Source organism: Gossypium raimondii, chromosome 3, assembly GCF_025698545.1.
Source record: "Gossypium raimondii isolate GPD5lz chromosome 3, ASM2569854v1, whole genome shotgun sequence".
Taxonomy (NCBI): domain Eukaryota; kingdom Viridiplantae; phylum Streptophyta; class Magnoliopsida; order Malvales; family Malvaceae; genus Gossypium; species Gossypium raimondii.
In genome coordinates, this window is record NC_068567.1 from 56560211 (window position 1) to 56573908 (window position 13698).

General features: G+C 30.5%; 2 protein-coding genes across 3 annotated transcripts; one reads left to right on the plus strand and one right to left on the minus strand.

The window, feature by feature from the left end:
* Window positions 1-6072: 6072 nt before the first annotated feature.
* LOC105794866 (mannan endo-1,4-beta-mannosidase 2) lies at window positions 6073-10362 on the plus strand. 2 transcript variants are annotated; one of them, XM_012624238.2, is made up of 6 exons: window positions 6073-6589; window positions 6718-7102; window positions 7606-7803; window positions 8790-8912; window positions 9367-9578; window positions 9703-10362. In XM_012624238.2, the coding sequence occupies exons 1-6, from the start codon at window positions 6555-6557 to the stop codon at window positions 10106-10108; spliced, it is 1359 nt and encodes a 452-aa protein (XP_012479692.1). In that variant the 5' UTR covers window positions 6073-6554; the 3' UTR covers window positions 10109-10362. The 2 variants fall into 2 exon arrangements, with proteins under 2 accessions (XP_012479692.1, XP_012479693.1); XM_012624239.2 differs by having other exon boundaries at window positions 6736-7102.
* Window positions 10363-10617: 255 nt separating this feature from the next.
* LOC105794868 (uncharacterized) lies at window positions 10618-11552 on the minus strand. Its single transcript, XM_012624240.2, has one exon. It carries the CDS (start codon window positions 11428-11430, stop codon window positions 10741-10743), a length of 690 nt encoding a protein of 229 aa, XP_012479694.1. The 5' UTR covers window positions 11431-11552; the 3' UTR covers window positions 10618-10740.
* Window positions 11553-13698: the final 2146 nt, after the last annotated feature.

Genomic DNA, 13698 nt, shown 5'->3' on the forward strand with positions numbered 1-13698 from the left:
CATCTTGTTTTGAGTAGTAAATGAGTGTTAAGGTGAAACTTTAAGCGTGATGATGATGGTGATGGAATGGATCATTTGTAGTTTTTGACTTTGAATTTTGATTACTTTGAAACAATGTCACTAAAAATCAGGATGTGGGTTGCAAGGTCCAAATCCATGTCTAATTTACCCACTATTCAATTATTACTTCTTTTACCAACATGAGTCAGTGAGATTAAATTTAATTTAATTAAATAATGATTAATGATACAATTTAATTTAATTTAACTAAAGCAAACAAACTACAACTGTAAATTGTTTAAGGCGAAAATGTTACTGTCAATAACATCAATCTGCACTAAATTGTTAATAATAATAATAATAATAATAATAATAATAAAAGAAAATTACTAACTTACCACCTTAACTTTTTCTTCTTCTTTTTAATGCAAAATTTTAATCATTTTCCTCTTTTGGCCTTTCAATTTTACAAAAAAATTTATTTTAGCCTTCTATTTAATTTTTCGCCTTCTTAAACTTGTATTTTTTGTCAAATCACCCTAAAATGGATGAAAATATCTTTTTATTTTTTTGACTTGACATACACGTGGATTGTCACGTGGATGACATGTTAGCTTTAATTAAATTTTAAAATTTTAAAAATAATTAAATGTTGACGATATGCCATATCAAGAAAATTAAAAAATTAATTTTTCTATCTATTTTGAGGTGATTTGACAAAAAATGTAAATTTAAAAGTTAAAATATGAAAAATTAAATTAAAAGTTAAAATAAGTATTTTTTTCATCTGCTTTATTATTTCCTCAATTCCAGGATCTACTATATAGTTAACAAATAAAAGTTAGTAAATAAAGAAGAAATTAATGTTTATGTCACTGCCAAAAGCCAAACATTATTACATTATTATTATTGCTAACTCAATGTAGGAAAACAAGTAGGATTAATTATTTATACAAGATACTTATTATTTGATATGGAATAATTAAGTGCATTTTATTTTTCGAATGCAACATTACGATTCGTAATATTATATTTTGAAATGAGATGGCGGTGTTTAGATTTCGCTATCCTGTAATATAGGGTGTAATCTCTTGTTATAACCCATTCCTTAAGTAGTATTAGGTTATAGACATAGTCTTAATTTTTGGACAAATTTACCTTCTGTTTTTATTATTTTAACTAATTTAGATTTTTTTCTTAAATAAAGTTTAAGAGTAATTAAAAACAAAAATTATTGTTTTTCTTAATGGTGAACTAGTAGACATCATACATTACAATTATAATCATTATATTTTATTAAATAATTTATTTATTAGTATGATTATAACTATAATTATGACTGATGTTGAAATCACTCTTCATTAATTATTATAATTATGTTTTATAAATTTATTTCAAAACAATATATTTACTTATTAATATATAAATCGTAATAAAAAGTAAGAATTGTAATCATTTATCATAATTTTATGGAAATTAAGACTAAAATAATATTAAAGGAACTAAACTTGTTTTGAAAAGAAAAATTTATAATAACGCGATAATTGAGTAAAATGTACTTCTAGGTAACCTTACATCCCAACCAAATAAACCAAACAAGATAATTTCAATCTAAGATTTGGCGAACAAACGTCCCTTAAAATGTTTTTAATGAAATAATATTGTGAATTTCCTTTTGATTTATGCACATATTGTGAGATGAAAATTTTCAAATATCTCCGCTAAGTGTTGAATGTATTGATAATATATTATAGTTTTAGAAAAGAATTTAGTTTTTAACTTTAGAGATAACATTATTGGAAAGTATAGCTACCAACCATTAAAAACTTAATCTCCATAAATTATAAAATCAACACAAAATATACTTAATTCAAAAAATCACAAATATTTAATTTAAGGGTGTATTTGATAAACCATTAAAATTTCCATTTTATTGAAAACGAAAGTTTTTAACATTTAATGTTTTAAATGTATTTGATAATCATTTTAATCTTTTAATTGATATAAAATTTTCAACAAAAAATATTTGATTAAGATAAGTAGGTAAGAGCAGTTACTTATCACTTAAAGACTGGAAAATATTAAATTGATTTTATTTTGTTAAAATTAAAATAAATTATATTTTATCCAAAACTATCCAAATAATATAAAATTTTATATTAATAATATTAAAATTAAAAAAATTAGAATCAATCATTACTTTTATGAGACACATAATTTTACTCAGTACTTATATTTACTAAATTACTAAATATTTTTTAATATAAATTTAACACTTATAAAATTTAAAATATTAATTTATTAAACATACCTTAAATTACTAAACGCTACTTAAAAATATTAAATGAAGTGTTAATTTTTATATAGAGTGGCATATATGTCAGAAAACTCACTAGCCTATATCATGATTCATGATTGGTGCATGATAATTTTCTTAAATGGTATATAAATGAGAAAGCTAATTACAACCCTGCATTTTTTAGTGAGGATTTGACTTAGATGATAATATATAAAATCAATGATCAAAGTTGGTATCATTATTGTGGCAATCATTTAAAAATATGAAATCGGATGTTTTATGTGTGTAATATTTTATGTTTTAAAATTGAGAGTTATTAGTAATTTGTATAAAATATTAAAAAGAAATATTATCTTTTGACCTATGTCTTAATTATATTTTATCATAAAAGGTTTTTATTAGAGTAACATCATGATTCCTAGTATTTATTTTTTTATAATGCGTTTCAACGTACCTAAACTTATGTCCTCCTACATTGGTAACAATGTCAACTAAACTAAGACCCAATTAACAAATGTTTTTCTTTTTTAGTAAATCGTAAGCAAGCGAGGTTAATTTAAACTTTTTTTTTAAATTGTTGAAACATGAAGTCAAAATTCAACATGTACATTGTTATTTGTTACTACCTTTCAACCATATCATCTCAATTTTTCTTTTAAGGTTCTGCTTGTTTTACTGAAAATGACTTATGGAAAACTATTTTTTAAAAATGACTTACTTTTCTAGAAAACTAATATTTTCTGGTGTTTGTATGAACCCGTGTAAAATATTTTTTTTTTGTTTTTTGGCATATTTCTGAAAATATTTCATAAAATCTGCTTCCAATGAAACAAACAAACAAACAATTGAGATTTTCTTATCTTTTATTATTTAATTGAGTTTATTTTATATCTATAAATTTATATTTTGCATTGTTTTTGCATATAGTACAATAATTTTGTTAAATTCAGGTCCATTACAACGTCATTTTTAGTTACATGACTACTAAGTGAGTATTTTTATTTAAAATGTGACATCAACAAAATTAACAAAAAAATTAACAATATTAACAATTGGACTTGATTTTCAAATTTGAAAAGTAGAGGATTAAATTCTTGAAAATAAAAGTATAAGGACTAAATTTCAAATTTGTAAAGAGTACATGGACTTATCATATATTTTAACATTTATACTGTAAAAGATTTATTATTAATATATCTATAATTGTAATAAATAAATATTATTTAAAATTATTATTTTAAAATTTATTATTAAAATAAATTTGAAAATATATTAATTATATTAATAATTTATTATATGATTAAATATAAATAATTAAATATGTATTTTAATAATATTTAAAATTATAATATTTTATATTAATAATTTTAAAATAAAAATAAATTTATTATCAATATAATAAGATTAAACTTTATTTAAGTTAATTTTTAATAAAAATAAAATTACCCATTAAAAAGCTATTTTCCAGAAAATGATTTACGCTTTTTAAAAGGGTAAATTATTTTACAGGAAAAAGAACTTATTTTCCGTGACCTGTAAATCATTTTCTGTGAAACAAACACAAGAACTATTTGGTGTAGATCAAACAGTTACAACCCAAACGAACTAAGAACAAAAAACAAAGAATCAAACTATCACAACATAAATTAAGAATCGGATCAATCCAGACTGCAAATCAACTAATTAAACTAAAGCTTACACATAACAACATTTAATAGTGAAATTAGAAATTCACAAATTTGAATTAAACATTATAAATCTCGAAACTCCACACCCAACAAATTAAAACCACCAACGAAACCAAATCCACATTCATTGATCATCTCTAAATTTAACTAAACAACGGATGCCATTTATGTTGTGTATGTCTTGATGGAAGAAGTATGATTATATTCCCTCATTGCAGGTGAGGTCTCAAGCAATACATTTTTGCCTTTTGAAGGAAGATGGACTAAGTTATTAATAACTTAGGGAGTACTACCACATGCATAAAGTTTGCCGACACCAAACATTTGGGTGTAACCACCCAACCAAACATCAAATTTTCATTCTCATTTCCGATTATTTCATCTTTATAATTTTATATTTATATTCGATGCATATAAATTTATAAACTATCAATAAAATAAATAAATAATAGCATCTTATTAAAAATAAAATTATTTAAACATACTATTTTAAAATTAATAAATAAAAATTATATAAATATATAAAACCCAATAATACTAATCACATTAAAGTGTATCATTAAGCTCTGTTCTTATTAAAAATTTCCTGACATTTACATGTGTTCCATCATGTTGTCTGTCTTAATTTCTACCCATCCTTTTACTTCATGTACGTTCATAAATCCCCCCCCCCTTTTGTGTGTTTTCTCCCATTGTTAGACAAATTGTACTTGGATCGATATATATAAATTAATTTTTAATAATAATAATTAATAAATTTCTTCGTAAAGTAATATATAAAAATTAATTTATTTATTTTTTAATAAAAATAAATGGTGGTGTCACACCCAAATAGTTCAAAGTACACACACGACTCAAAGAGTCAAGAGTTGATTAAATCATCAATAAAAGCAACAATCAAGGGGGGAAAATATTGCCTGCAAGGAAGAAATGTATGTATACAGAGGAATGTGGGACCCACTTGAATTTGTCGGAGTTTTCACATGGGATTACTTTTGTCGGTTATAATTAACAGCTTGTCTTAACCTAATCGAATGAGACTGTGGATCTCAACATATAGAATCCCACACAATTATTTTAGGTAATATTTGATGTAAGGTCCCTATATTATGCATTTTTTTCCTTGTAGACTTACTTTTATACTATAATGTGATATTTTTAGTTTTAGTCCCTCTATTTTTTGAAATGTGCATTTTAATGTTAAGGTCAATTTTCTTACTTGAGGCCAACTGGATAAGTTGTGAATTTAAGGTTGTAAATTAAAAAATAAAAATAAAATGTTAGATTTCTTTTCGAATTTATAGATTTTAGTCTAACCATATATTTTTATTTAAGTATTTAAAAATTAGTGGTGAAAACTTGTTTGACTCCTCTATCAGATCGATATTATTTTCAATAAAAAAGACAAGTAGAAATGTGGAAAAGGTGAAAATAAACATTATGATGGAACTATTGTAGACAATTTAGAAAGTTGGTTTAAGTTCAATTGTGGTTTGAAATTTATGACAATGAATGATAACTAAAAATCTAATTTTAATTTTTTTAAGCATAAAAATTAAGTTAAAAATAAATAATAAAATTCATTTTGAAAGATTTCAATTTAATTTATTTAACAAATAAATATATACTAAATAAATATTTTCAAAAAAGTTTGAAGGCCAAGACCCCTTTGCCCTCGTGACTGTCCATCCTTACGTGTAGTGACACCTTAATATTTTTTTGTACGATTGAATAAATATTATAATAGAGAGACTAAATCCACAATAAACACATAATATAGAGGATTTATATAGAATTTGACCATTGTTTTAAGTTACTAAAGAAAGAGAAAAGCTTAAGGCTCACAAAGGCCGAGAATCTAAGTTCCCTTTGCACATGAGGATTGGGATTTTTTTTCTCTTTTTTTTTTTTGAATAATTTTATATATAATATATAATAAATAATATTTGATAAAGGATTTTAGACTCTATAAAAAATTAAGGGTGAGAAGTATCGTATAAAATATAATAAAATATTAAAAATAAATATTTCTAAAAAATAACCCATATATAAAATGTCATATTTTTCTTTTTCCAGTTAATGACTAGGTATAGTTTAGAGAGGGGAAGGGAAGGAGATTATTGAGGATTAGAGGTACACATGGCCCATCCAATCCATGGGTGTTGAATCAATAAAGAGACTTGTTTCAGTAGCTATATTAAAATTCAAGGAAACTGTGGGGAAATCAGGTGTGGTGCATATATCTGATTTTTAACCAGATTGTTGATACCAACATTCCACCATCCCATCCATCCCTTCTCTGTTTTTGACTGTCACTCTCTCAAGCACACAAGTTAGCAGTGGGTGTGCTTTCTTTGCCTTCCCTTTTCCAATATTTTTCTGAATATCTCTCCCTTCATGTGGTCTTTACCTTCCTTATTTCTTGCATCATTTTCTGCTATTAAAAACCCCCAAATCCTAAACAGAAAGATCACTACTTTCAAATCTGTCTGTCATTGAACTCGTTATAATCCCAAAAGGAGTCATTTTTATACCTTTTTTTTTTTGGGAGGGGGGTGTGTACCCTTATGAAGAAGGATCTGCGTTCACATTGGAGTTTAAGGTACTTTAATCTCCATTTGGGTATCCTCAATTTTTAGACTGTGTTGAAATAGAGCCAAAAGGGTACCCAAATAATCTGTCTTTTGTTTTTCTTTCTGGAATTTTTCGCTTGTTGATTGATTTTTTCAGGTTCCTTATTATATATAGGAAGATGGTGACTAGAAATGGGATGTTATACCCAATTCTTGGATTTGCATCATGTGTGGCTTTTCTTTACATGTCTTTTGGTGACTTGAAGCTTAGTGCTAGTTTCACCAAGGGACCGAGGTTTAGTTTTGTGGAAAGGAATGGGACTCAATTCTTTTTGAATGGTAAACCATTATACGTTAATGGATGGAATTCTTACTGGTTAATGGCCCATTCTGTGGACGAAAGCAGTAGACCTAAGGTCAGTGCAATGTTGCAAGCTGGTGCAAAGATGGGACTTACTGTTTGTAGAACTTGGGCCTTTAATGATGGAGGTTATAATGCTCTCCAGATTTCCCCTGGCCAATTTGATGAGCGAGTTTTCAAGGTATTAATTTGAGATTTCAGGCTTTTGTTTTGTAAATTTTTATGTTTTGCACAGAAAAGATTCTGCAATTCATTCTATAACATGATTATCAGCTGTATGATTCAATCCTAGATGATGTAGGTGTTTTTGGTCCCCAGTTGTTTGGTTTTACATGATGTTCTAAGTTCACCTCAACATTTTCGGTTTCAAGCTTTCAAGAGATTTCCAATCTGCATATTGAAGATGGTTTAGATTGCTGCACAGTTGTTGCTAGTCTAATCTTGGTTTGTCTTGAATATGAAGATGATGGAGCTCACTAAGAATGTAATCTAGAAAGTTAGAAATGAAAGAGAATAGCCCCATAATAAGTTAATTGCTTTGATTTCTCAGCTGCTTGATTAGGAACCTGTCAAAAATCCCTTAATCCTTGACTCTGTCATGTTCTCCAATTTCGTTTCAAGTGACTGTAGAGTACATTTTCCCAGTTATTCTTATTTATGATGACAACCTTAAGTTTTTGGCAGGCCTTGGATTATGTCATTGCAGAAGCAAGGCAACAAGGAATTAGGCTGCTTCTCAGCTTGGTAAATAACTTGCAACCATATGGCGGAAAGACGCAGTATGTCAACTGGGCATGGCAAGAAGGCGTTGGTTTGAGCTCTTCTAATGATTCCTTCTTCTTTGATCCATCTATCCGCAAATATTTCAAGAATTATGTCCTGGTATCTCATCATCTATCGAGTAATCTAGGTTTCATTTCACTTATCTTTTTCTTCTTTTCCTTATATTTGAATAATGGGAATTTTCTTCCCCCGCATCATGATGCATGCATGTCACTGTATATATAATATGCTCTTCAGTGAACTGCTCATGGAGTGCTGACATTACACTGTTGAAATAGATAAATCTTAATGCTCAAAGGGGAATTTGATGCTGCAAACGTTGCAGTCACTTGCTTATTAATTTATTCTTGATTGGGCCTTATAAACAATAAGGACCAATGTAGACAAGAAACAAGAAAGTTAGAACAGCAATTTGATTGTGAAAGAGAACTGAAACAATGTATAAGTGAAAGGAAATTGTTTACAACGTGTTGTTAAGCTCCATGAAATAAACTTTCCTTTATATTTCTTATTTTAGGACAGGGGGGAAGGATATATGATAATTCTATTAATCTTTCATTTCTTAAAAACTTGGGGTTTCATTAGCCTGATTTTTGCCTTTCAAGAATGCAAAAATGTTATTCACCATCGAAGCAAAGTCAAGAGATTGAGATTATTATAGACAGTATGGCATAATTATGATTCTTTATGTCTTGATGCAGTACAGAATAGAAATCCTTCTAAATCTTTACTTATCCATCCATATGAAGCAAAAACAAATATAAAACCAAGATGTGGTGGCTATCAGCCTTCATATGAATGGAGTATGTATGGTACAGTTCGGTAGATTATTTGTATATTATTCAGAAAAGTCTCCTTGTTAAGTGCCAGCCAATAATATGTATGAACCTCATTACAGACTTTCAATAAACATGATTTTATGTGAAAAAGGTTGAGAACAAGGGCAACCGACACTATGATCTCAAACTTGAGGGAAAATATAGTTTCTTCCGTATATGTTCTTTTTCTCTATTTGCTATATCATAAATTCTGTAGTATTTCTGGTCTGCAATAGTGCCGTATCCTGATGTGTTTCTTTTTCTCAGACTGTCCTTACCAGGAAGAACACTATCACTGGAATTCAATATCGGAATGATCCCACCATCTTTGCTTGGGAGTTGATAAATGAACCCCGTTGCATGACTGATCCTTCTGGGGATACTCTTCAAGTGAGTTATAAGATTTTTGAACTATTTAGACGGACCAAAAAAAAAAGGGATCGTAGAATAGTTATTTTAAGCACTAATAATAATAATAATATTTGACCCTATATTGGTTTCTAAATTTTCTCTATAATGTAGACCAATTATGCTTAACTTAGATGAATGTGGTGGTGTATTGCAAAATTTTCGTATAATTGAATGATGGGCTTACCAGTAATTTCAAGTCTCTTATTGTGAATAAGGTTGCCTTTTCATGCTCACTTATATTTGGATGAAATGTTTTTCTTCCACTAAACCTGAATGTGAAGGACTTTCTTAAGATTTATTAACTAGAAATACTTCAGATTTTAGAAAATGGGCTTTATATTTCATATGCATTCATCACAAAGAGTGGTGTTTTACTTTATTGATTTGTCTTTTAATTTGAGTTGAGTTTAATTTTACGGCATTCCCATTGCAGGATTGGTTAGAAGAGATGTCGGCTTTCATAAAATCAATCGACAAAAACCATCTCTTGACCATTGGCTTAGAAGGATTTTACGGTCCTTCAAGCCCCAAAAAGGCAACTGTGAATCCAGAACAGTGGGCCTCGGCCCTTGGAGCTGATTTTATGCGCAACTCGAACATTACAAACGTTGATTTTGCCTCTGTTCATATATACCCCGACCAGTGGTAAGCCATATTGACCTCTATTTATGAAATTGTTTCGAATGAAGCCTTATCATTGTCTCGGAGGCACTCTGTTGTTTCTTCGATATGCATGTTCTCTGATGTCTGTTCATTCCCTCTTTGGTAGGTTTCATGGTCTCGGGTTCGAAGAAAAACGGAACTATGTTTCCAAGTGGATGCACTCGCACATTGAAGATTGTGACAAGGAACTGAAGAAGCCAGTTATGTTCACCGAATACGGTCTGTCAGACCAGAACAAAGACTTCCAGCTATCCCAAAGAGAGCAGCTTTATAGAACCATTCAGGACATCATTTATAAATCTGCAAAGAAGAAAGGGTCGGGGGCAGGTGCTTTAGTCTGGCAGTTCTTTGTAGAAGGAATGCAGGAATATAGTGATGATTTCGGGATGGTACCATGGCAGTCCCCGCCAATTTACAAACTCACCATAGAACACTCGTGCAAATTGGCTAGAATCCAAGGACTTATTCAAGAAAACGGAAACCTCAAACAACTGTGTTCCAAGAGAAAGTAAAGCTAGCGCTTGCTATCAGAAAATTCAATTCTTTCTGGTGAGTTAATTTGTGCGAGATATATATTGGTATTGTATCAATTTTTTTCTTCTAATATCCATACAAATTACTATGTATTAAGTAGAGAGGCATATATATATATAGCACAAGATTGCAAGTTCGCTGCAAAAACTTGGGTGAATCATCGACAATGATTAACATATTTTCAATTCATTGTAGAAATTTGAATGGATCCCATTAAGCGTTGCGCTTCAAATGCGGTTTTCAAGTCAAACTAAAGGAGTAACTTTTTTTAGTTAATTTGCATGTTGGTAAAATGTTGAGACTCCAGATTTTGAATACTCTTGTTCGAGTCCCTACCTATGCATAGGTTTTTCTCTTACCTTGTGTGCGAATGTTACCTGAATTTTTTCAGATTGGTTTGGTTTTTGGTCAATTCTTTATTGTAATTGATCCAACATATATTTGTATGGTTTTCAACTAATCTCGATTACTTGAATCAGTCAAAATGTAGGATTTCAAGCCTCTTCTTCATTATTGACAGGACATCCTTTGATATACGAACAAAAGCATCATTAAGCTGTATTCACTGTAAATTTCGAACAATACACAACATTAAAAACCCTACAGAGAACTAGCAACCTCGTTTTGCCAGTCTAGGGGAGGCCCTTGTCGTTGTCCCTGTTCCACTCCGCACCTCATCTGTACCCTTCTTCAAACCCTTTACAATCCTCTTTTTCTTCTTCTTCTTTATCTCCTCTGACTCAACATTAACCTCTTCCACAATCTTCATCACGTCAATGCCGATCCCATCACTGAAACCCCTCTTTCCTCCACTCGCAACGCCGCTATCCTTATCCTTAGCCACTCTCTCGAAATCATCTCCCAGCTTCCTCACTGCGCCTTTCCTCAGTACCCTCTTCTCTTCTCTGTTCATCACAATCTCATTGTCTTCATTTTCACTCTCTACGTCCTCATCATTAAGGTCCAAGAATCTCTTCCTCTTGACGGCCACAGGAGCAGGAGGAGGGGAAAAGGAAGCATCGCTATTGTTTTTCTTAGGGATAGGATCCTTGTTATTAAGGAACTTGTCGCGCTGGGCCTTCAGTCTCTGGACGTTGCCTTCGATGCGGCCTTGGAGACGGAGGCGCTTGAAACTGAGACCACCCATGGACCAGTGCGCTTCATTGGCCCAAGAGAGCAGCGGATCAAGGACTGGAACCGGAGGATTTACGCGTTCGGAGTTGAACCTGGTTTCGGTGTAGATACGGGGCCGAGGAAGACTGCTGCCGTAGAACTTGCCGGGGCCGAGAGGAACCACCATATTAGAAGTAGACTTAATTTGGAAGATTTGTGAAATTATTGGAAGAAAATGTAGAACTGGGAATGAATAGAGAAGGTTTGGGTGGGGGGTTTTATTAAATGGTGTCGAAGGGTGGCGGGGGAATTAAGCGGGAGAAGTCTGGTTTGGCGCCCAAACTTAGCGCCATACTGAGCTGGCATGGAGTGTTTTCAGTAAATACGAGTCCATAAATGACTAGGATTTGGTTTCATCCGGGTCTAACATGATTTTTACGTTTGGTTATGGATATTATTATTATTATTAAAAATAAATCATTGGAAAAATACTTGATACATTATCCACAAGCAGAGTTTATTTAATGACAAATAGATGTAGAATATGGTGAAAATTAAATATATAAAATAAATGAGGCTTGTGACATTTTTAATTTTAATTTTAGAGTTAAAAAAAGTGTATTGTTAATTTTTCAAATACTAACCTTAAATAATTTTTATTCTAATATAATTGAAAATTATATAAACAAAAATTACAAAATTAACCAGCAAGTTTTGGATATAATGGTAAGACAAGTGTCATCGAAAAATTCTGCCTATAGCGTTCGCAATAACTCTCGGAGAAACGACAAATGATTGGGATTTCTTCCTGAGCCAGTTGTGACACCTCCTTTGTCCACAACCCGACATATGTGTCATATTAGATAGGGGACCTGAAATACTTTTGACAATTGATCATCAAGGATCCTTCTGGGATTGCACTCATCATCGGTACTACATACAACATGTGGGATCCAACTACTACCAAAAATATCCTTTGGCGACTAAGTGAGATCTAGTCATCAACATGGGTTTGTAGCTCCAACTATGTATTCATTGCACATTGATTGGTTATAAGGATATAAAATTTATTTAATTGTGAAATGTCATGGCTTTCGGATGTACGGTCTACCTACTTCTTTTTATTCTACATTTTTCATGTTTATCTTTTTTTTTCTTATTCAAATGGCTAATCCAAATCAAATTTCATATTCAAAATAATGTCGATAACAAAATCTGACATTTTTTTTTATTTATTGTTAACTAATGTATAACTCATAATAGATAGTAATAAAAACAAATGGTTTGTTTGAATGAATAACCTCGGTTTTTTCTTTATTTATGATATATCAATATTTACATCACAATAATTGTAAAAAAAATTTCAATCGTGTCATTGGGGAGAATGTGTGCCACAAGGCGGTAGACGACGATTGTATGGAGGATTTTTTAGTACAACCGGCAGTACAAATGGAGGTTCAACCGGAGGTGCATTTGGAGATGCGAGCCTGTAGACTTCCTCCTCCTCGTCATCATCGCCTGAATATGTTGTTGGGAAATGTGTCCATATTATAGTAAACATGTAATTGTTTTCTATCTATTTGAACGATTAATAAATAAATAAAGTTAATTTCACATTTCACTATTTTGTCTTTTGTATTTTTTTGTCTTTCATATTTTGCATACATGGCGAAATTGTGACAAACAAATATTAGTTCATTGATTGTCTAAGTTCAAACTGAAGATAAGTGGCATTGTAAGAACGTTTACATTGCGAGAAAGACAACTTACTTCAATAGATAATCTAAATAAGTCCATAATCCCGTAAAAAAATCGAAGTGAGCATTTGATTCAAATACTAGAAGGATTATTATGTCATCTACAATTCCAATTGGGGAGATGGCTAGTCTTGGCTATCGGAGCAGTTGACTCCACGGATAGAGATATAGATGTATTTATTAGTAGAATGATACGTTGGACTGGACCCAAGATGAATTAATTCTAAATCCATTAGTGAATTAATTCACTTGTGACATTCATGGTGTGATTTACCTAAATCCTGAGTTAGTCACTGACATGCGTATGTAATTCATGTGCTTTGATATAAGTGGAGGCTTATGCTCTAAAGATGATCTAGCCCATAGTCGGTATGTTGGGTACATGACTTGTGTATGGTATGACTTTACCAGCAACAGTGAAATTCATAGCTCAATTAAAGAGTTAATGGTATCCTTTCATTAGCATTGTGTGGATTGATAAATATGAAACATGCCCATGAGTAGCTCGTTCTCGAACAAGCAATTTATCACAGTTATTTGTTGACAATTATCATATTAATCATTAAGAAGACATAATGGTGACAATGAGATAAAATAAGATTGTATTAAGTGAACGGATTTAACTCAAAAGAATCAATGATATCATATGAGGGTAACACACACATGACGAGGTTACTGGACAAAAAAGTTGGATGAAT

Coding starts and splice junctions, on each gene's coding strand:
- LOC105794868 (XM_012624240.2), bottom strand. CDS start 11,430: ATGGTGGTTCCTCTCGGCCCCGGCAAGTTCTACGGCAGCAGTCTTCCT.
- LOC105794866 (XM_012624238.2), top strand. CDS start 6,555: ATGAAGAAGGATCTGCGTTCACATTGGAGTTTAAG. Junction 7,103..7,605: donor TTGATGAGCGAGTTTTCAAG/GTATTAATTTGA, acceptor AGTTTTTGGCAG/GCCTTGGATTATGTCATTGC. Junction 9,579..9,702: donor CATATATACCCCGACCAGTG/GTAAGCCATATT, acceptor CCTCTTTGGTAG/GTTTCATGGTCTCGGGTTCG.